This window comes from Euprymna scolopes, chromosome 9 (assembly GCF_053919585.1).
Source record: "Euprymna scolopes isolate OS-2025 chromosome 9, ASM5391958v1, whole genome shotgun sequence".
Taxonomy (NCBI): domain Eukaryota; kingdom Metazoa; phylum Mollusca; class Cephalopoda; order Sepiida; family Sepiolidae; genus Euprymna; species Euprymna scolopes.
In genome coordinates, this window is record NC_136490.1 from 152,201,582 (window position 1) to 152,225,986 (window position 24,405).

A 24,405-nucleotide genomic window follows, 5' to 3' on the forward strand; every position below is an offset into this window, starting at 1 on the left:
TCCAAGGATGGAGGCTACCTGCAATTTAGTTTTTTTAAAATAGATGTAATTCTAAATATGCAGCAAAATTTATCTAACGTCCATTTTTAAATTATGCTTTTCAAAGAATAAAACAAAAAAACAAAACTTGAATGTAATATTTTCAGTACTTACTTATGATCAGAACCTTGCAGTACCTTCTCGCACTCATCACCAATAACTTCCTGCTTCAGGTAATAGAGCAATCGCACTCTCAACAACACTCTAAAAATAAATAAAACAATAAAACTGGTGAAATAAATTATGCCAGTTTTATATCAGTAAAATCAGGACTCGAACAACAATAGTAGGTTTCACTTCTGACAAGGTAGACCAATTGGCAGTCATTATTCAGATCTGACTGCCTTAAAAATGCAAATATTTAACAGACACTTAATATACAAACATATACAAATCAGTAGCGTTTGTGAACAATGAACTAGTTTTGGTATCTGAATCAGGACTGTGGAATGGGTAGTCATGGCGCTTAAATTCAAGACTGCAAAATTTTTTTAAATGTCCGATTCCAACAAAAATAATCTTCTAATGATAATTTATATACTTGAAATTACCTGGCAAAAATAATCGAAAATATAATTGCTTTGAAATTTAATAACACCTCTATGTTCATCGTCATTGGAGCACACAAATATAGGGCGTTTTGTTTTTTTAGAGGTGGCAAACTTTAAATTGACACCTATTTTCTTTCATTGCAGACTTGGCAACTATTGATTATTTTATTCTGAGATCAACTTGGTTTGGCAATTCATCATGTGGTTTCATCAGGATGGAGCCACATGCCATACAAAATGCGCGATATGATTAATTTACTGAGAGAATCATTTGAGGAATTAATAATTTCACAAAATGGACCCATCAACTAGCCACCTACTTTGTGTGATTTAACCCTATTAGATTATTTTCTTTGGGGATATGCAAAATCTTATATTTACACTGATAAACTAGGCACAATAGACCACTTAGAAGGCAACATTTGACGTCTTATTGCCGAAATATAGCCTAATTTAATGCATAGAATTTGTCAAAATTGAACCTCTAGATTATGTCATACACGTGCAAGCCGCAAGGGACCATATGCCCAAACTTGTATTTAAATTATAAATGCCAAAACTTATTCTTTAGAAAAAAACTACATTTTTGTATAATAAAAATATTTTTCTGTTATTCATTTTAATTTAAAGTTAACATCTTTCATATGTACGCAACGATAGAAACCTTCACAATCTATTAACTTTTTGTCCATTATCTACATCAAAGTTCACATAACTTTTCGTTTATGCAGGCAACTTAATCCATCCAGAACTATATCCCTACCCAGTGTTGCATCATATCTCAGGCAATGCCAGATCGGAACAGCTAGTGCTAAATATTATGGATAATCTTTTTATTTCCAAAGAGGACAGTCATGTTTTGCAAAGTTTTAGTTTCTTTTCTTTTATAATTTTGATTTAATCAAAATATAAAAATTCAATTAAAAACAGAAAATTGAAAATAACAGGAAATTTTTTGTCTAATAAAGAGTTCACTTCTAACCCCCCCCCCTCAAAAAAACCCCCCAAAAATTTAAAAATCAAATAACAAACATATCTATTAAAGGTGACAGAAAGACAGTATTTGTAATATGTAAAGAAATTGGAGTGATAGAAGAAACCCCAAGAAATTTGGGGTACATGTTAAGTACCTTTTTCTCTTTTTTGTGGCAGTAGAAATTTGAATTACAATTAAGATTGAAGAATACAGATTTTAGAATTGTTTCTAAAAACAAGATTTTTCAAGTGATGGAGACAGAAGATGACATACTGACGACAAATATGTTTTTACTTTTTTTGTGTGGTCATCATTAGTGTTTCACGCCAACAAGGTCCATCATAGGGCAGTGTCCAAGGCATCTCTCAAGTCCACGTTGGAGCATGTTTCACTAAGGGAACAGTCTATGAGAATATGTGCGATAGTCAGCATCACAGGACACCAGGCATTCTGTACACAGACCCACTTATGCAGGTTGTTCCATGTTTTGACAACCATACCTTGGGTCTGGTTGAGTGTTACCCACTTTTTCCAGAGGAGCTCAGAGCCTGCTAGGAAGTTTTCTTTTGGTGCCAGCAGAGCCTAGTCATTATTGGTAAATTTTTCAGAACTTTTGTGTGTGATTTTTTTTTTTTAAATTAGAGTTGGATTCACCCAGTTTTAATTGACTCAGAATCCTAAATCAATGAATTCTTTCTGACAAGGAAGATTAGTGAAAAGGGAGTTTCCTAAGTGAAAAATATTTGGCCCCTATCAGAATAGCAAGCCTGCTTATGTCAAGTGAGATTTTAAAACATCCAAAGATGGATAAAAAGATTTTCAATTAAGTCCAATTCTAAAAGGAATTCAATAACAAAGATGTTTTTGTTTTTCACTCACTTCCCATTTACAGAAAGAACTTGGAAGTGAGAGGGCTGACATTTACACCAGTAAAACAAGATTCTCTATTGATAACCTTTGACATAGTTTTAATTTTTTTTATTTCATGTCCGGAATTCCCTCATATTAAGAAAAAAAAAAAAAATGATGTACACACCTGTGATGAAACAAAAATGTTATATTCTAACAAGCATATAATTTGATGAAGTATTTTTTTTTTAAATTAAGATCATAAAATTTTATGAGGAAGCGAGGACGGAGTGCAGACTTCGCCATTTTGAATAAACAAGGGAGGTAATTTAAACTTCCAAAATTTTTTGCTTGCAGTCTTGTAATGGCTACAATTTACTATTAATTGTTTAAAACCATAAATAAATGTTATATATATATATATAGCTACTATCAATTTACGTGATTTTGGGAATATGATCTTTTCATGCCGTGATGGGCACATACAAAAATTTTTCTGTATTTTTAGTTTTTAATATAGTGAAACAATACTTATTGCAACGAATTCTAAGATAGAGTACCTTTTACTCCTGACTAAGATAAGGGTAAGGGTTCATACCTTTCCTCAAATCTTTTAGTAGTGAATGTTATAAATTCATAATTTAAAGAAGTCAGAATCAATGTCACCTGCTACAATGTTGGGTCGAATTAAAAAAAATGAAAAAGCAGAACAGAAAAAAAAACAAAAAGAAACATACTTGTTGGAGTGCCTTTCTATATGTCGTTTATAGCCTAGATCAGACAACACAAGTTCTGGATCCATCTGAATATTGTCTTTTTCAGATTCAATAACAGCAGAAAAGTTTTTGGATTCTCTCTTGGCCTTTTTGCCCTTGCGCCCCCGCGGAACAGGAGCTGAAAGTCCTAAAAAGAAAAGAAAAAAAATTTAATTGAAATATATATTAATTAAATTGTGAGTATTGTGCAATATAATGAAATTTCAAAAATACATTTACATAAAAAAAAAATCACTATTACATACTTATGTGTCAAATCAAAATTAGTAAAAATTCGAAAAATTACTACGTAGAACATCTATGAGTACTATTTAAATAGATATTAGTAATCTACAATTTTCTGCAGAAATATTTGCAGTTAGGGATGTCAGCAACCTTCACATGGTCCCTTCTGTAAATAGCTAATGTCTTTTTAGAAAGAATTCTAACTAGAAAGATATTGGGGAAACCAATGCAACAACAAAATTCATATGAAATGAAAGAATGAGTGAAAGAGTATTCTGAAGTAAAAACTGAACAACATTTTAGAGTTTTAGAAAGGAATTGATAAAAAAAAAATCAGGTGAGCCTGAGGTTGGCTTTACAAGTTACTGATGGAATGACCAACATATGAAAAGTTAACTTAGACTGAAACCATCATATAGTTCCAGTTAACGTAACACCCAAGTTTATATAAAACATACTAGTGAAGCAAACACGAGAATAGACAAAGCAAGCCGGTCAGGTGAGACGTTAGTTAGTCCAAATTTTAGCCTTTCACTTTGTATCTTCTTCATAACCTTGTAATGCTTATAATTTTGTTGTGTTGAATAAAACAACAAATTTACAGTAAATCATCACAGATGGGGCCACGCTACACTAAGACTGCATTTGGAGTGCAATGGGCTAAAGAACAAGATGGGAAAGAAAGAAACCGAGGATTCCATAAAAGAACATAAAATGCGGAATCAAAATTTATAAAATGAAAATTAAATTAAACGTTTAAAAAAATGTATTTGGAAATAGAGTTGAAGGAGGCCAATTCTAGTTTAAAAATGGAGATGTGATTTCAGTAAAAGTTCTGGCAACTGATGGTCCAGCAAGTCTTAATTCAGACAAAATTCACAAGAGGAAATTTGATAACCCTACTCAGTCAAAACTAATTCGTTAGTTGGCCAACAGATGTCTCTGTGTGTAATGTGGCATCAAGTTGTTTACACTGCACCTGCTGGTGGTAGTCTCCCTTTATTTTGAGATTATACTTTATTTCTGCTTAAATTTAACCCAAATTCTTCAAAAGCAAATTCAAGTGACAACTGTGGTGGTAAATGTAAACATACCATCAAATGTAACTGACCAATCAACAGTGGTTTCGTTTTATGGCATATCAAGCTTTTTCTCAGGTTATTTAATGCCAAATTTGGTAATTTTGGTAAAAGTTTTTATGTTTCAAGTTCTTTATTTCTCCAAATATTTATTCATTGGGTTTGGTCCGGTCAAGGGAAATTGTTTTGTTTTTTGGGGGGATTTTGCAGAGAAAAAGGACCAAAAAAAAACAAAAACAAATAAAATGCTTGGACACACGAAAAAACTGATTAAAGTCAGGTTTCCAGAAAAAAACATTTAAAACAACAAATAGGGAGTCTTGTTGAAGAAGCGAAATGACTAAAACTTACCAGAATGATTTTTGAGAGTGCTATCGTTTGAAAGACTAACAAGATCCCAAATGAAATCCTTGATCCTTTCATCACCTTTATAGAATTTTAAACTATGCAGCAGCTGGAAAAGCGAAAAGAAAATGGCATTTCATAAATATATTTCATATAATTTCATACATATCATAATTTCATAACTATCAACTTCATACATATCATAATTTCATATTATTATGATAGATATCATAAATATCAATTTCATATGATAAATAATTTTATAAATATCGCAGTAAAAAAAAATAAAAACACAACAAAAAAATGTAAACTATTGTCCAAATAATTTATTCAATAATTTTGTATGCTTAATAATCTCAAATTAAAGGGGGATAGACTTACAAACATCTATAGGAGATTTTAGTTATGGCAGACTAATAAGCTATAATCTCAGATTTCTCGAAAACACAAGAACAGCTAAATAATACTAAACAAGTCACTACAATCTTCCATACAACAAAGTTCTATACCATGTGTTTGTTTTCTAATATATAAGGACCACTTTTATTCCTGAGAAATGTCAGTTGTCTTTTCAATTCAGTTAAACATATTCTCTCAGTGTGCTATCCTTGCCGTTTTCACTCCTTCCTTTTTGCAGGATTTTTCTCTTCAATATTTTTTTTGTAATTTTGAATGTATTTCTGAATATTCTTCCCCAGAACTGCTAGACTTTGGAATTCCCTTCCAGGTTCCGGCTTCCCCAACTGTACTGACATGCAGAAGTTCAAGTGTAATGTGAACCGACATATTGCTGCCCAACTCCCCACATAGTACCCTGTAGCTTATGTCCCTGACAGTAGCCCCCTACACCAAAGTGGCAATGTGCCTTGTTTGGGGTGAAAATGTAACATAATAAAAAAAAAAAAAATATCTGACTTAGGTTTACTAATTAAAAATCAATGTTATATTCTATATCGCTACCCCCATTGTCACTGTTGATTTATTATTAGACTTAATCAATGCGGAGGAGAGATGGAGAAAAATTATGAACTGTTTAAACCATCTGTAGTTACAAAAATAAATGCTTGTAAAAACATGATTAAAAAAAAAAAAATTTTGCAAGATGGAATATTTCCACATTTATTGCCTTAATGATGAACAAATACAATAGAACTTTTGGAGCTCTCTTCAAAATAATCATTCTCAGTAACTACAATAAATATGATTCTAACTTAAGGTTTATGCAGAAGTTAGTGAAAACAAATTGGAAAAGACTTTGTCAATGGCTACCATTTTGAATGTTTGCACGAGACAACAGACAAATGCAAGCTGGAATTGGCAAGTAAAAGGCAGCTCAGATTAGACTACATTCTGATTTAGTCTGCAAAAGCCGTTTTCCAGTTTGTTCCATTTGTAAGGTTAGAAATTTTGAAAGTCCTAAAAAAACAAAATAAACTTGAAATATGACTTTTTTTTCACAATTTTAAAGCTTAAAACAAAAAAATCGTTTTTAATAAAATAAAATAATTACAAATCCAATTTTTAAGAATCAAAATTTCTTTCAGAAACAAAAATCTGCTTACCATTGCTCGAGAGATCGTCTCCACATCATTTTCAGTAAATTTCCGTTTAAAGCGTCCATGAGAAAGAATATCTGACCATCGACCCCAACTATTTATGGAAAGAAAATCAAATTAAACAAATTTATAACAAAAATAAAAAGTAGAATCTACTATAGATTGTCAAAATAGATTAAAAAAAGTTTGATAAGAAAAAGTTACCCAATATTTTTGTGAGATTTTAATTAAATGCACAAAATTCACTTTAAACTGCAAAATACTTTTAAATTAAAAACTTTAAAAATCCAGAAATAAAAAGTTTTGGAGTAATTTCGTTCACTTCAAATGAACTTAAGCTTTAGTTCTCATCCTGAATTCCCCTATATTATAAAAACAAAGATAAAGAAAAATCTATAAAACGAAAATATCATATTTCAAAAATCACATGAATTAATCAAGTAATTTTATTTTCATAAAGGAAATCATTAAGTGATTAATGAGAATTCATAGGCATCTATAAATATAAAGCGAAAATGTATGTATGTGTGTTCGCTTTTTCTGTATGTCTACAAAAGGATTTTTTTCAGAGAAGCGGTCGGTCGGTTCACAACTTTTTAAAACTTTTTATATCACATATAAATCGTAATATCTCACAGTTAACAACGAAGCTCGCCTGTCTATTTAATTTGCTCGATTTCAGGAAGATAAATATTCAACATTTGTCGCTCGCCGCATTTGGGTTAATCTTTTTCCTATAACATCTTGGGAAGCGTTCCCGCAGTAAATGAAATACTATACTATCCCGCAGTCAAACTTGACCTCATTAACTCATTAAAACGGGCACCTGCCAAATCCAAGTAATTAAATAAATTCAAACGTGTTTCCGTTAGCATCTTACGGTGGGGCAATGGTTAACGTCGCACGTTTTTTTTTTTTTTTCACACTTTAATTTATACAACTTTACCTCAACAGTTCGGGTTCGATCCTCATACTTACTTTTTTTAACCCCCCCCCCCACACCTCCAAACACCCGGGCAACGCCGGGTACCTCTCGCTAGTCTATACATATAAAAGGCAAAATGTGTGTGCACATTTTATGTATGTCTCGCAAAGGCTTTTTTCGCCGGGATTCTCAGGGGTGGGTGGGTGTTGGGGGGGGGGGTTACTATGTCTTACAACTGTTTATATACCCCCTAGATCATAATACGTACGATTTGCGAACGTGCGTCTAGATTTATTTATGTTGATTTTTACAAAATTCTTGCTATTTCAGTCCCTCTTGTGTTCGTTCGGCTTTTTCGTATAAAAGCGAAACTAATTTGAAGCTAAGGCATTGTTCCCAGCAATCGCGTCAGGAACGTCCAGAAAGCAATCAGTTTTTGATCAATGCGGACGAAAACTCCTTATATCAGACAATTGCTATTCAATTTGGACAACCCCTTTTTATGCCCCCCCCCCCCTCCCAACATCTTGGGAAAACAAAAACAGCCAAAGTTGGGTAGACAAATGCAAAAAAACTACCTCGCAGTAAAAATTAACTGCGGTATTTCTATTTGCCCGAGGTTAAATATGCGCACCTGTTAATTCAGTTTATAAATAAATTCAAACGTCTTTCTGTTACTCTCCCTTGCTGGTCTAGTGGGTAACATGTCAGGTTTTTTCATACTTTATTTTCAAGGTTTCTGGTTCGATCCTACCTACCTACCAAAACTTTTTTTAAATTATTTTAGTCATATTATAAATCTTATAAGTTTGAATTTTTGTTGAGTTATTTCCATTTGAGTTTTTGAGATTTTTTCAAAATGGCGGCCAAGACGGGTTTTTTTTTACCAACGTATCAAAATCAACAGATTCTGGATCATTCTTGTAATGACCATTCCCGGTTGATGCTAACCCTGTGCAGTTCTAGGAGGTCGTCTGCCCTTCCAGGCTTTGCCTTCCCTCTTTGAGAAGGGATTAGTTTATTGCAAATCACCTGAGGCGCCTCTACTGGAGAATGCTGATAAGGCTGCCCAAGCAGTTTTTGCAGGTCAGAGTGCCCTCCTCAAGGATGCCAATTTTTCAATTCCATTTTCCGACCCTCGTGGCACATTTCTTGCAGTGGGAAAGAAATAAAAACCCAGCCGCTTCTGTTACTCATAAATTTGATTTTCTTATTTAAAAATGAAACTACTTATCAAATATGATTCTTGGAATATGATGTTTTCATTTAGACACAAGTATATACATTATGTAGATTTTCCTTTTAATATAGGGAAAATTCTGGATGGAGCTTCACCATGCTTGTCAGGTTAACATTATTTCAGAGATTTCCTTCTCAGATATGAGTTGCTTTAAAAAAGATATCATGTTACTCATAGCTGGATGGCGGACATGAGAAATACATTTTGACTAAGTTTTTTTTTTTTTTTCTCTAATTTACATTAAAAGATAATAAACAAAATAAAGTAGTTTTCATTTTTTAATATACTTCTAAGTATTTCAATAATAAAAAGACACAAATAAAAAAAAACAAAAAAACAAAACAAAAACATTTACATTAGAAAAAAGAATGCACAACTTACCCATATACCAATAAATGCTTCTCAACTTTAAACAATTCTGCCCGACAAAAGGTACCATCAATTGGGTCATCGAGTTCAAAATCTTCATCGAATATTTTCCGCCGGCCACTGCCCTTCTTCCGACCCCTTTTCTTGCCGGTAGTGATAACCTTCTTTTCCTCACCACCAGATTCCTCGTAATCACTGTCACTATCAACGTCAGAGACCTTGAATAAATCCTGATTTCCGTAACGAGCCGTTTGCCGACGTTGGCGAGGTTCTTCAATAATAAGATTTTTCTATTGAAAACAAAACAAATGTTCTTTTTTAAATTTAAGATTAAAAAAAAACAACTTTATAACACCAAAAAATTTTAAATAAAAATAAACTTACCTAACAATAAAAATTTAATTTAAAATACAAAAACTTCTTTATAACAATAAAAACTGTAAGGGATTCATTTCACATTATTATCAAACTAGCTGTACCCGGTCACGCGTTGCTGTGGCTCAGTTTGTTGAATATTTTCTGCAATTTTTTTTCCTCAAAAAAAGATTCCTTTTTTACCATAAATTGTTAGGGGAAAGGTTTTTTTTTTTTTCCTCAGGAAAACTTGCACTTTTTTTTTTTTTTTTTTTTTTAAAGAAAATTGACAGTAAACGTTTCTTTTTGCAAACGGAATTTTTATTATAAAAATATTTTTCAAGAGAATGTACAAATTATTTTTTTGTCAACAGATGTTAAGAAAATAAACAGAAAAAATACTCCTATCACTATCATTAATTAATTATGCAAAAAAAACAACGCTCGGTTGAATCTGGTGATTGCCGGTCGAACCCTAACCGTAAATGGAATCCGTGATTATAAAGATGACATGAGGAATTTTGTCACGGCGAGCTTACCAACTCAGTTAAATTTCGAATCCAATGTAAAAATCCATTTGGAGATAAATATTAGTTGTCTTGGTATAATTCAAAGATAAATAGTAAAGTAAAGTCCTAAGATAATGAAGTAAATATTACAAAAAAGAAAACACCTTGTTTGAGCTAAAAATAGCATCGTAGTGAAATTCATTTTGCTTTGAGTTATACGTAACAATGTTTACTATCGCAATGAAATCGGAAAAATGGGAACATGAAAGAAACGAAACGAAAGCATACGAAACGCAGTAAATCGGAACAAAGGTTTTTAGAGATGCATCTAGAAATGCATTGTTTACATTTTTAAATAGTTTTCGATCCGAGTTGGTAAATACTTTAAAGCACTCATAAATTCATTTGTTACTAATCGAGATGGATTTGTTCGTAATCACTTTACGTGATAATTTGACAGTTTACATTTTGTAATGCTATAAGCGGAAAATTAATATTTAACTCTGAAATCGGAAAAATGGAAACAGAAAAAGAAAGCATCGAACGAAACGAAACTAAAGGAAAAGGAAATGATATATTATATGTTGACGAAAAAAAAAGAAAAGAAAAGGAAACGCTGAGAAAAGGAGAGAATCATTTTATTTTTTCCTAGTGTAATAATGTTTCAAAAAAAATTGTAAATAAGCAATGTATAATTAGGCGTGGTGCATTTCACGCAATAAGAAGCATTTCAGCTTTTGTATGCAACTACAAAACCCAAAATCGGTGCGCATTCGTATTATTCCCTCGTGAACGATGAAGCGGCGGTGTAAATGGGGTGCAGGGAAAGGAGAAATTAAATAGAGAGAAAAGATTTTACAACTTTCATTGATTCTTACAGGTTTTGGCAATGAACTCTCACCAGAAAAAATATAGGAATGTACAATTATCGAGCAAGTGTAGAGGTAATAGGCCTATATCACACCTCAGATAATGTGTTGCAGTTTGTGCATATTACATTTGCATGAAATGTCTTGAGTTTTAATCCTATTAAGGTCAAACTCAGAGGGGAAAAAATGAGTTCATTTTATTTATATAGAAATAACACAAAAAATTGTTTATATCTTACTCATGTTTTCCCTATCAAATAATCTTCTATTATATTAAAAGGAACTTTGTATGTGCGAGTTCATTCTCTATGAACTCTAAAATGGCTGGGTTGATTTTTATAAAATTTCACATGAATAGACTTTATGTGCCTGGCAGTGTTCTTAGATAAGCTTTCTATCTGAATGTTTTTGATAAGTATTGATAATTGAAATAATCTGATGAAAGAAAGAACAGGTTTGTTTTACCAATGTTAACACCTTGCACAGCCTAACATCACAAGTGCATTTTCTCAAATGTTTTATTATCAAAGCCGAAATACTCAATATATAAAAGCAACAGTAGGTTCTTTGATATGACAGGGTGCGTTCGAAATAAACGTTTCTGTTTAAAGCACAAGTGCATGATGATACTTGACTTTTTCATTTTAAGCTTAAATTCAAGTCATTTTCACTGCACAAGCAGTAAGGCCAGACATAAAATCAACAGTAGGTTATTTGATATGACAAGGGCACATTCAAAATGATTGTTGCTGTTTAGAGCACAATTGAAGCATAATACTTGACTTTTACATTTTAATACAAGCCATTATATATAAAAATAATTTTATAAAATCAACAGTAGGTTCTGTACAGTGCAATGTAGATGACAATGTATTGTGGACTAAGTCACTGTGAGGAGGTATGTGAAGTTTTCTCCTGGTGTAACACAGGGAGACCCCAACTAGAGCAGGTAATCAACTGATTTGATTGAGAAATGGGCGATTTCACCAATTTCGATGACAATAAAAGTTTGGAAGTCTGAAACATTCAATTTCAGGCAAGATTGGATCTCCCTGCTAGTCTAGATTTAAAGCTCATTAAAGCTTCATTGCATAATTCTCAAAGAATCTTTCTAGATACGCAATATTTCTAGATTTATTTAGTGCTTTCTATTGTAATCAAAGGAAACTCTAGATGGTTGCAGATATGGACTGTCTGATGCTTAGGTTTACTACAAGATTCTTTACCAGGAAATTCTTCTGATGAAATAGCCAAATCAATTCATTCTTTTTGTCTTCACAACCTTGATGCCACATTTCATTTAACTCATACCATTTATAAATCACTTTACCTTAAGGATTGTTCGTAACAAATAACAAAATTCCCATCATAACACTGATAGATTTTGAATCTTAACACTGAATCCTGACTTGAGCTCAATCAAAAGTATGAAAACAAGCTTGTCTAGACAAAATAGGGGAAATGAACAAACAAATGCCATTTTGGGATCAAACAAAATTTGACAAATCCATTGCCACCTCAACAGTCCGACAAAAAAGGGAGAAAAGAGGAAGTGAACTTCCATGTCCCAATTTTCACACGTGTGACAATATGATTAAATCAACTAATGATTGACCTGCATATAGTCACATGATCTGGGACACCACATGTAAGCAAAAAGCAACTCCAACAAATAATTATTTTATAAATATATCATCTCAATAGTCGATATATGCTATGTCAAACAAATACAAAATTTTTTATGTTTCTGAAATTTTTAGATGAGCATTGATTATTCGTATTGTTTGGATTCTTCGGACTACTGCTGTCATTTTGAGTGTTAATTTTAAGTTTTGGTCGATGTAACCTCCAACCTTCTTCAGCTGTATCTTCTCGGACTCAGGGAATCTTTCTGTTGAGCTTGGGAATCTGCATGGAATTTCAAATGGTACCCGTGACATAGTGGATAAAGTACTTGGTAAAATTCAGTTGCAAGTTCAATCCTCATTGCAGGCAACACTCAAAATACTTAGAACTTCCACTCAGTCATGGCTGATGAAACAAGAGCATGCTATTATCATGGATTAAATGAAGGGTTTTGTTTGAAATTCAGTCCAGATTCCCAAGTTTGGATTCCAAGTCTGAAAAAGGTTGTAGGTTACATCGGCCAAAACATTGTGTAAAATAATACCCAAGATGAGAACAGTAGTTTGAAGAATTCAAAAAAATGTTTTGTTAAATTTTTCATTTAACAAAAACTTTAATTATCAACATAGTAGAAGTAATTTTTAACAGTGTTTAATCAAATTAAAATATTCATTGATGAGCAGAGTTTGAGCAACCCTACGGTGATGAATGCTTTAGTTAGTTTTAAAGAAAGAATGAGAAGCGTTTTATTCACTTACTTTTGATGAAATCTTGGTTTCATCAATTTCAGCCTTCTTGGCCCACTTCGCCCAAAAATCGGGATCGTTCACTTCAATGTTACAGTTGTCTTTCATGGAAAAACTAGCCTGGAAAAAAAAAAGGAAGATTTTTAAAATAATACATGTTAAGTCTTTAGAAAATAGCATTAATTTTAAATAAATTCATTTGAAATATATTAAACTACATGTGGGATCCAGAATAAGTATCTTTAGTCAATTTTAAAAAAATTATTTACTTCATTTATTAAATTTATAACAGATAATGTACATGTTCATATTAGTTAATAACAAAGAAAACGGAGTATGGAATGTGTAAATATCTCTAATGAACGATCTGTAAAAAGTTGAATATCGACTACATCAGCAAATCCTGGAAACATGTTTACCAGAAAAAACAGTTGGAAATAAGTTATACACCATCCTCTACAACTATGCAACTCTTACAGCTATATACCTAACATAGTGATAAGGAAAAAGAAAGAAAAAGAAACCTTAGAAGTTAGTGACCACAATGGTGTTGGGTTTAATAGAACTGAGAGGGAAAAGAATGAAATACCAAGGTCTTATGTATGACATGAAAAGAAACTGGAATCTAAGGAAGATTTCTATCATTCCAGTAATTATAGAAGCAACTGTACTTATGGAAAAGAATTTCAAAAAGTACTTGGCAAATATACCTGATGAACCAAGTGCAAGAGAGATTCAAATAATTACACTGAAAAGAATTGTTAGAATCTTAAAATGATCTCTCGGTTTGAACATATGAGATAGCGGGTAAATGTCTGGTATTTGGCAGGATACCCTATCCCCAGCTTGAACAAACTGACAAGAAAATTGAAAAATAAATAAATGTATCTTCATGACAAGGAATTTTTTTTTCTTTTTAAATGGAAGGGGGATAAATAATAATACCAATACACAAACATTGAAAGAAAAGTACTATTTTATAGGAATACAAGTACTTGTAAATAAAGTTTTATAGATATTTTAAGATAAGCATTTAATTAGAAGAATAAGCAAGTATATTGTGCAAAATATGGCTGATTCTGAAAAGTATTTAAATGATGAAATATAAATGAAAATGGAAAATAATATAAATTAAATATATAAATAAAACAGTCGGTTCTTCTCCAGAATTCCCTCCGTATTAAACAACAAAAATAAAAAAAACGAAAATATCATATTCCAAAAATTAAGTAAATTGATCAAGTAGTTTTATTTTTATAAAGAAAATCATGATTAAATGATTAATGGGAATTTTTAGGCATAACATAAATCTAGCAAGTTTGAATTGAGTTATTTCCCTTTTTTTATAGATTGTTTTTAAAATGGTCGACATGATGCTCTTCAGTTACTCATAAAATTTGATTTTCTTATTTAAAAATAAAACTACTTAATTTACGTGATTTTTGGAATATGATATTCCCCCCCCCCCTCTATGTCTTCTTCATAGAATTTGTTACATCATACAGATTTTTTTTTTTTTTTTTTAATATAAGGGGAATTCTGGACAAGAATAGATTTTTAAAAAATTATTTTTGTTATCTATGAACCCAAGGATAACACCGAGCCTTACAAACGTTTTGCATAGATTTGCATAAAATAGCAATCATGTAATTAAAGAAGTTGCAATCCGATAAATTCTTACTTTTGCAAACGTAGAGCCTGTGCCAACGCTTTCTATTTGTACTACACTTGTACGGCCTTGTAAGATTTCCTCGATGTCTTCTTCACAAAATTTGTCACCAGCTTTATCATCCGACATCAAGCTACCGTAAGCACCTCTTTTGAGGAGGTCTTCAATTTCCTTTTTAGTTAAGGGTCCTCTTTGCTGTGGATAGAAAAGAATTTTAGTTCAGATATCGAATCGAGATAAGTATTGAAATTATTTGCAAGAGAATCAAAACTGATGGTTTGCTTGGTAGTTTTGTTTTATGGTATATCAACCCTTTTAGAGTTATTTAATGACGGCCCCAAATCATTTTTTAAAAAGTTTTTTGGTACATGTACAGTTTAATCAAGACATTAAAAAATGAAAATATCGAAAAAAAAAAAAAAAAAAATTTTTTCCACTTAATTTGATCAAGTAGTTTTTTTTTTAGTTTTTTACAGTAGAAAAAACCGTTTTTATGACAGCATGTTGAAGGTAGCCATCTTGAATTTTTTGAACACACCACGGGGAGATAACTCAATTTAAAGCACCGACACTCCCTCCCCATCTTTAATACTAGCTTTTCTTCCTAAAAATCGAACCTTTTGCTTGGTATCATAGCAAATTGTTTTTTCGCTGTAAAAAAAATAAAATAAAAAATAAAAAACTACTTGATGAAATTAAGTGAAATTTTTTTTCAGAGAACTTCATTTCATAACAGATACGTACAATATAAATTTTTTTCTCAATATTTTCATTTTTTAATGTCTTGATTAAACTGTACAAGTACCAGTTTTTTTGCTTCAGGTTCTTTATAGCTCTAAATATTTCTTCATGGAATTTTTGTTTTTTGCAGAGGAAAATTGATTTTAGCTTTGTGTTTTGCAAAAGGAAAGTCATAACAACAACAACATCAATGTTTAGTGCATATGATGCAGGAAACAGATATCTTCAAACAGCCTGATTTAGTAATGGCAGAGAATCCAAACTGACAGTATCCAAAAATTTAGCCATAATTATAGTCATGTTAATGTCTCAAAATTTGTTTTGTTTTTTTTGTTGTCAATCATTAATAAAAGATTAAAATAGCTGATGGACCAAACAATTGTTTCTGTATCGATAAAACCTGAACTAAAAATGGAGAATTAAAATAATGTTCATAAATATCCAAGCATAAAAAGTGTTGCCTTAGTTTAATATAAAGACAAGTAAAAACGATAAACATTATCGTGTAATAAAAAAAATGCTGGTTGTTTCCCCCACTCTTTATCTGTGCCTAAACCTAAATGTAGATTCCATGAACAAAGCTTCTTTCTAAGAACTGCACACCTGTGGAACTCTCTTCCGTTTACCTACTTTCCAGCTGACTACAATATGGCCGTCTTCAAGTCCAATGTAAACAAGTTCTTGATGAGCCGTTCCCCTGACAGATGCTACACTTTTGACTGACAAACAATATGGATTTAGACAAGCCCGTTCCACAGCAGACATCCTAACTGTAATCTCTGAATGTATATACCATTCACTGGACAAAGCGGGGGAGGGCAGAGCGGTAGCTCTAGATATATCTAAGGCTTTTGACAGGGTATGGCATGAGGGTCTCCTCAGGAAAATTAAATCATATGGTATCACTGGTAGAATACTTAACATAATTAAATCCTTCTTAGATAAGAGAAAAATCCAGGTTGTCCTCGACAGTCATACATCTAGACAGTGTGATATAAATGCAGGAGTGCCTCAGGGGTCTATCCCTGGACCTCTATTGTTACTAATATTTATTAATGACCTCCCTGACAAAACTGCCTCTGAGATGAGTATATATGCTAATGACACCACACTCTATAACAGGCATGACAGGAAAACAAATGAACACATAACTAAAGAAATGGCAAAAACACTAGAGGATGACCTCCAATCTAGTGGAATGGGGACATAAATGGATGGTCACATTCAATGCTGCCAAGACTAAACCTTCTTTGCCACCAATAGCAATGGCCAGTGACTCCCTGTCTGAGAGTACATCTTTCAAACTGCTTGGCCTAACGTTCACAGGAAACATGAGTTGGAACAATTATATTGAAAACATTGCCAGGGCCGCTGCGAAAAAGGTAGGCTCTCTCTACCGTGCCGCTGCTAAAAAGGTAGGCTCTCTCTACCGTGCTAGAAAACTACTGACACCTGAAAGTATCCTGTACCTCTATAAGGCCACCATTCGCCCATGTATGGAGTATTGTTGTCATATTTGGGCTGGTGCATCTGCTGCTAGTCTCTCGCTCTTAGACAAGGTTCAAAAGAGAGTCGCCAATCTGATAGGCCCTGAACTGGCATCTAAGCTTCAGCCTCTGTACCATCGACGAAACGTTGCATCCCTCTGCCTGTTCTACAAGTATTTTAATGGTGAATGCTCTGACGAACTGCAGACACTTGTGCCCCCACGACGTAAACACCCTCGACAAACCAGACAGGCAGCTAAATCCCACCCCCACACAGAAGAGATCCCTAGATGTAAAAGATCTTTCTACTCCAGTAGTTTCTTCCCCAGAACCGCTAGACTCTGGAATTCCATTCCAGGTCACTGCTTCCCTAACTGTACTGACATGCAGAAGTTCAAGTGTAACGTGAACCGACATCTTGCTGCCCAAATCCCAACATAGTGCCCCTGATAGCCTCCTACACCAAAGTGGCAATGTGCCTTGTTTGGGGTGAAAATGTAATAAAAAAAAAAAATTAAAAAAAATAATCCAATTTACCAAATTTACACTTCTAATGATTAGTATGATATTGTCCTTTTGACCACTGTACACTCTTTAAACCTCAAGTGGCCTCTGGGCCTTGATAAGTGGTGATTCTTTTGTAAAAAATAAAAATAAAAAATAAAAAACAACATTGGTTTATTTTTACACATTAAGTCCAAGGGTATCTAAATTTTTTATTATTGAGTTGAAACTTTGCATAACAATAAAAATGGGTTAGAATACACACATTGAAATGAAAAAGCTATTTATTTTATTTAGAAAGCGAAATATTGACTCTACTATAAATAGGACACTGGGGGGGGGCATTTGATATAGTTTAGAAATCAAGAGGCTATGCATAAAAAAGTAAAATTTTCACATTAGGTTAACGAGCAAAGCAGTTCACACAAAGAGATTGAAATTTAGGCAATTATTTTCTTTGCAATACAAATTCACTTTTCCGTGATAGACAATGATTTCTTCATGTGTGTTTAGCTTAATATAAAATGACTTTAATTAGAAAAAGTTAAAAAAATAAATAAATAAATTTTTTTAAATAAAGTGATACATACGAGTGCACCAGTAACCTTCTTGTCAGCACCTGCAGACTGCAGTAAAGCTTTATCAAGGCCAAGTTTTAAAGAGGCTTTGTCAAACATTTCTCTTTCATATGTGTTTTTTGTAATCAGCCGATAAACCTTGACAGATTTGTTCTGGCCAATACGATGACATCTGGCTTGAGCCTGAAAAGAAGAAGTAAAAAGGCACATAAAGCTTGTAGCCAGATTTGAATCTATATAATTAATATACTAAGGCAATTTAATGTTTGAAGTTATCACCCTCCACCCCCCCCTTTTTTTTTTTTAAATAAGATTGTCTAATCGCTGATGATGCAATAAAATTTCATCTGATATCGCTGTTGTGTCAATGTGTAACTAACATACACTTTGGGCTAGAATCAAAGTGTGATTACAATAATATTGTAGGAGTCTGCGTTTATGCTACACGTTTATAAAATAAAAATGTAGGAAACGCAAAAAAAAAAAAGTTTTGAAGATATATTGTGAAACTACATTAACCAAAGTATTTAGATAAGTATGTTTCTGTTTCAACTTAATAGTCGCACAATAATATTATGGGGTGTGTGTTCATGTTAGACGTTCATAAAATGGAAACCTTTTTAAGCATCACAACAATATAAAATAGATGGAGGATACAACTGCAGTATTTTCATGGGTAGCATGAAAGAAGGAAATGGTATTATTAGAAAGAGCAATCTCTCAGACACATAATATCAAAAAAATCAGAAAAGAAATCGTCATTTATTTCATGTAGGGTCAGGTAAAAACGTTGGTTTCGACGATTTTTGTAAATCGCACATGCGCAAATGGTGATTTTGTTCTTTCGTTTTAAAAAGATAAATGTGCAATGTCACAACATGTGTTGTCAGGGTCCCATCAATAATGTGTTTGCTTACAAACTCAAGTTATGCGAGTTTATGCCCAGCATGCAGAATTTAAAAAAAATTCTTTTTTTTTTTTTTGCTTGCAAAATTTTACTTTCAGTTTCACTTCTGGCTGATGGCACACAAGTCTCATTTTTTTTAACCATATTTTTATGACAACCAGGGCAACGCCACCCCTCTCCAGTACATTATCTATCTATATATCTATAAAAGTGAACGTGTCTGTCTGTGTACATTTCCCTACGCAATAACTGTCAATTTTCAGTCTACAGACTCAAAATTTGATATACAGGGTACTGAGATTTGGGAAAATCTATGTGATTGGTTTTTGGCCAGAAATTTGGCTGTTAAGGGGTCAAAGTTCAACGATTTGACCTTTGAGAACTCTACCAAACTCCTCCGACAATTTTGGGTTTAAACACTTGAAATTTTAGATAAGGTTCCTTGGACATGGATCTAACTTAATAACTTGATTTGAGCCCAAAACAATAAATTTTAAGGGGTCATGATAGGGGTCAAATTTAAAAAAATTGACCGTTTTTTTGTTTTGTTTTTTTGCTCAGCATATACCTCCAAACACCTGGGCAATGCCGGGCACCCATGCTAGTATATCTATAAAAGTGAAATTGTGTGTGTGTGTGTGTGTGTGTGTGTGCCTTTAGCAAACTATTCAGCCAATTTTGGGTCTAAACATTTCAAATTTTACATAAAGGGTATTCAGACATGGAGCAAGTTTTTAATCAGTTTTCGGGTGAAAATTTGGCTAACAAGAGGTCAAAGTTGAAAGAGTTGACCTTTGCAGACTCTACAAAACTCCTCCACCAATTTTGGGTCTAAACACTTGAAATTTTAGATGTAGGTTACCTGGACACGAGTCAAACTTTTTAATATATATACATATGCATATAAAGTTATGAACAGAACATAGGGCCCGAGCAAAGCCGGACTGAACTGCTAGTAAGAGAGAAAGTTGGAAAAATAAAAATAAATACTGAACATAATTAAGAAAATTAAAAAGAAAACCAAAGTTTGTTTTAACTCCCAGGTAACAATTTTCAAAGGTAATAGAGGATGTCATCAAAAAGAGGGAATAACTACACATTTTAATATAAATAATCGTTTATGGATTTTAAGTGTAAAATTTTGAGTCTAAAAAAAAATAAATTAATTTAAAAAAAAGAATTTGGTACTTGTACAGTTTAATGAAGACACTAAAAAATGAAAATATCGAGAGACAAAAGTTATATTGTACATATCCATTATGGAATGAAGTTCCCCGAAAAAATTTTTTACTTAATTTGATCAGGTAGTTTTTTTTTTTTTTTTTATATATATAAAAAAAAAAAAAACAATTTATGATACCGATCAAAAGGTAGCCATGTTTCGATTTTTAAGAAAAGCTATTATTTAAGATGGGGATGGGGGTGTCGGTGCTTTAGACAGAGTTATCTCCCCGGTGTATGTTCTAAAAATCTAAACATGGCTACCATCAGCGCACCATCATATAAACATGTTTTTCTGCTGTAAAAAAAAAAAAAAAAATACCGATTCAAATTAAGTGAATTTCTATAACGGATACATACAATATAACATTTTTTCGATATTTTCATTTTTTAATGTCTTGATTAAACTGTCCAAGTATCAAAACCTCTATTAAGAAACAAAGGGCAGATTACTCAGATTGACTTAATAAAATTTATATAAATATGGGATTTTAGAGGACAAATGTCTGAATTATAATCATCATTTTCTTAGAATGTATCAGCATAAGTAAAAAAATAAAATAAAAGACAAAAACTAGAAAAAGAATTACATAATATTTATGCCCTTTTTTTCAAATAATAGAAATTATTGTGAAATCAACAATAGAAAGATGTAAATTAAAAAATTGAAGATAGTAAATATTTTTAATAATTTTGTATAATAAAAACTACCTGCCATTAGCAATTTTTAATCTAGCTCTAAGTATTTTTATGCGAAACTTGTTACGCATCTTTGATAATTTGAAAACCCAGGTTTTCATTTAAATTACCTCTTAATTGCATATATTACGGACTAAGCATTTACATAAGCAATATCGCCTGAAGAGATCTCTAGTTACTAGTAACTGGCTGACCGAAACATGCTCAGGAATGTGTAGAGACATATTAATGCTTATGTAAAACAAGTATATCTTGTCCTACTTTGGAATTGAGCACTCTTGTATTAACCTTGTTAAAATTTCATTGGTTATTTTATCTCTGGAAAATATTAACCTGGAATTATAATTCAATTTAGGTAAACAAAATACCATAAGTCACTACAATAAATCTACTATTTCAGTCTAAAATTACATCAAGTGACAAACCTCCAGTCTTACTCGAACCCAGTCCTTTAGTGAAAGTGAAAACCGAATATATATGATTTTATTCAATTTAAGTAAACATAATTACCATTGTTTCTGTTGCCTGATGAGATCTTTTTAGATTGAAACAATAGATTTATTGTCACAATTAATGGTAATTTTGTTTACCTAAATTGAATAAAATAATATCTTTCTCTTTTTATTAAGCACTATCAACAACCTTGTTAAATTGAATAATTTTTACTTTTGGATATTTTTAACCTGGAATGAAATGATAAAGTAAAATAATAGGATTGCAAATTAACACCAAACATTAATTCTAAACAGTTTAAATATAGTTATACAAATAGCTGTATTCGGATCAAGGGTCTATAATATATATATACACACACACACACACACACACAGCATTTTAAAAGACTGTTGTATTACTGATTTTAACTAACATTGAGTCATTTTAATATAGGTATGATATGAATGAATAAACTTTCACAAATAAAATAACGATTTGTTTGTAAAGAATGAATAGGAAAACCTACTTGTAAATCATTTTGAGGGTTCCAGTCGGAATCATAAATGATGACAGTGTCCGCTGCTGTCAGGTTAATACCTAAACCACCAGCTCGAGTACACAAGAGAAAAATAAAGCGATCGGAATCTGAAAGATAAATTTGATAATCATTTCATTGAAAAAAAAACTTTTTAAAAAGCTATAAATATATATAAATTTGATAATCATTTCATTGAAAAACAAAAAAACTTTAAATATATATAAATTTGATAATCATTTCGTTGAAAAAAAAACTTTCTAAAAAACTGTAAATATATATAAATTTGATAATCATTTCGTTGAAAAAAAAAAAAACTTTTTAAAAAACTCTAAATATATATAAGGGAGCAAACATGGAATAAAATTTCAAACAAAAAATTATTTTGTAGGCAACATGCAAGTAGAAAATTGTGTATTAATGTCTATATTTTTATTAGCATGTTGTCTTGCTCATCTATTATTCCATAAAATTATTTTCCACACAAACTGTTAGTAATGGAGGAAAAATAATGGAATGGTCAAAGAAAGTATGAACAAAAACAAATTTAAGACAATATTTGGATTACGACTCTTTAAAAAAAAATCTCTTCATTTTTCAAAAGATCTTTCACATATCAAATCAGTAAAAATGGAACTTACTGAAAAAAATCTCAAAATACACCTGCAAGGGGGTCCCCCCTCCACAAGTGAAAAATTTACTTTCACCATAATGTTTAGGCAAAATTTAAAAAAAAATCCAAAGTGTGGTCACCGAGAAAAGTGCAAATAAACAAACAGATGAACGAGAGTGAATTACTAGGTCCAATCTCTCCTTTGTCGGGGGACTAATAACAGGGATGGTGTCACATCTTTAATAATATAGTGTCGCCTTCTCAAAAAGAATGCAAAAGTGAAGCCTATAGATTGGTTTGTTTTATGGTATTTCAACCATCTATGAGATATTTAATGATGAATAAAGTTGTCCAATGAAATCCTATATGATAATTATTTTATATTCTTAGAAAACATGACTCCTAGAACACGTTATACTTAGATTAAAATTTTATAATGAATCTTAGAAAACGTTATTCCTTTGTTTTGGTAAGCTTCTTTGTTCTCAACATGACTGATCCTCAGTTATCCACTTCTAGTATCTACTTGGGAGAAAAATAAAAAGGTGAAATAAGGTTTGGATTTTTAGGAGAATCAGATTGATTAATATGGTTGGAGATAAACTTATAGATGACGTGACCAACCGATTGATTAGATTGGGTCTCTCCAACCTACCGTCTAGTCAAAGTAAGGATGGGAGTGGAGTGTTGCAAATCACCAGGCCATGAGTAACTTCACTACCCACAGCCTACAGATAACCCTGTTTTTATTTATTTTTTTTATCCATAGTAAAATGGAAATCGCTTCAGACAAGGCATGAAGCTACTTGATGTATGGGTTGCAACGGCCAAATTTGTGGCCCCATGAACAGGTAGATTCAATTTACGAATGGTTTAAGTCAATGATTGAAATGCAATTAGCCTCATACCATTCTATCATGATAAAAGTGGTGGAGAAAATTATCAAAGGAAGTAATTTCAGAATAAAATAAGTTTGAAATGGATACTCACCAGGTTTTGAAAATCGATCTATTGCTTCTTGCCGCAAATTACCACGGATTCGACCATCAAGCCGTTCATAAGTATACCTTTAATGAATTAAAAAAAAATAAATAAAAAAAATAAATAAAATAAAATAAAAATTATACTATTTAAAGAAAATTTTTTAAAATATTTTAAAAATTAGTGCTATCCATAAACTATAATCTAGGTCTGATGTTATAATTTTTAGATAATTTTAAAAAGTATATATTTAACTTCCTTATTTACGCACAACACTAGTCATGTAAAAAATGGCAGAAGCTATTGGATAAACAGAATTGATTTTTCACAGAAAAAAAATGTACAGTTTACAAGTTCTATTTAATTTGTCATGTTATCAAGTACCATATTGCTTTGTTTGAAAATAAATTTTTAAAAAATACTAAATATATTTGTAAATCGAAAATATCAAAAAATTTAGCTAACAAATATATTTTTGTTAAGTGTCATGAATTATTAGCACTCAAAAGCAATTTTTTTTAAAGAAGTGCCACATTAAAGCATCATAAATATATAGTTTTACAATTAGATGAGCAGTGTCTACTGTTCTCACAAAGAGAAAAATATAAAATTTACATCAATAAAAAACTTTATAACTATAAATTCAACTCTGGAAATTACATATAAAATTTTTTTTCCCCCCCTATTAATGTAATGGCTGCCTTTTTTAGTTGTAAATAAATCTGCCATTGTTACAACTCTTTTTAGCTAAACAAGAACCAGAAAGATTTTCTATCAAACTTATATCGATTGATTACATTAGCTAACAATGATAATGATTAGGAAAGGGAGGTGTTTATACCGTTCCCTGGTGAATATAATCGATCCCTTAGAGATTTGAACAACTTCAGTTTCTGTTGGCATCTATTACACAAGCTATATAAGCTAAATGTTTTTTGTTTTTATTTTTTTTATTTAAATATGGTAAACCTTAAACAAGGTGTGATATTTTTTATTTATTT

The 24,405-nt window shown here is 31.7% G+C and overlaps 1 protein-coding gene across 5 annotated transcripts in view; it reads right to left on the minus strand.

The window, feature by feature from the left end:
• Positions 1-24,405, minus strand: part of LOC145284930 (ATP-dependent chromatin remodeler CHD8-like) — a 181,019-nt gene that overhangs the window by 69,260 nt on the left and 87,354 nt on the right. For all 5 annotated transcript variants that reach the window (XM_080134026.1, XM_080134025.1, XM_080134028.1 and 2 more), the window contains 10 exons: positions 23,414-23,490; positions 21,802-21,920; positions 18,026-18,196; positions 14,716-14,898; positions 13,047-13,154; positions 8,943-9,220; positions 6,403-6,490; positions 4,847-4,949; positions 3,153-3,318; positions 154-243 (listed from right to left, as the gene is read on the minus strand). In XM_080134026.1, the coding sequence (XP_079990152.1) occupies positions 154-243; positions 3,153-3,318; positions 4,847-4,949; positions 6,403-6,490; positions 8,943-9,220; positions 13,047-13,154; positions 14,716-14,898; positions 18,026-18,196; positions 21,802-21,920; positions 23,414-23,490 (1,383 nt within the window). The remainder of the gene's footprint in view (positions 1-153; positions 244-3,152; positions 3,319-4,846; positions 4,950-6,402; positions 6,491-8,942; positions 9,221-13,046; positions 13,155-14,715; positions 14,899-18,025; positions 18,197-21,801; positions 21,921-23,413; positions 23,491-24,405) is intronic.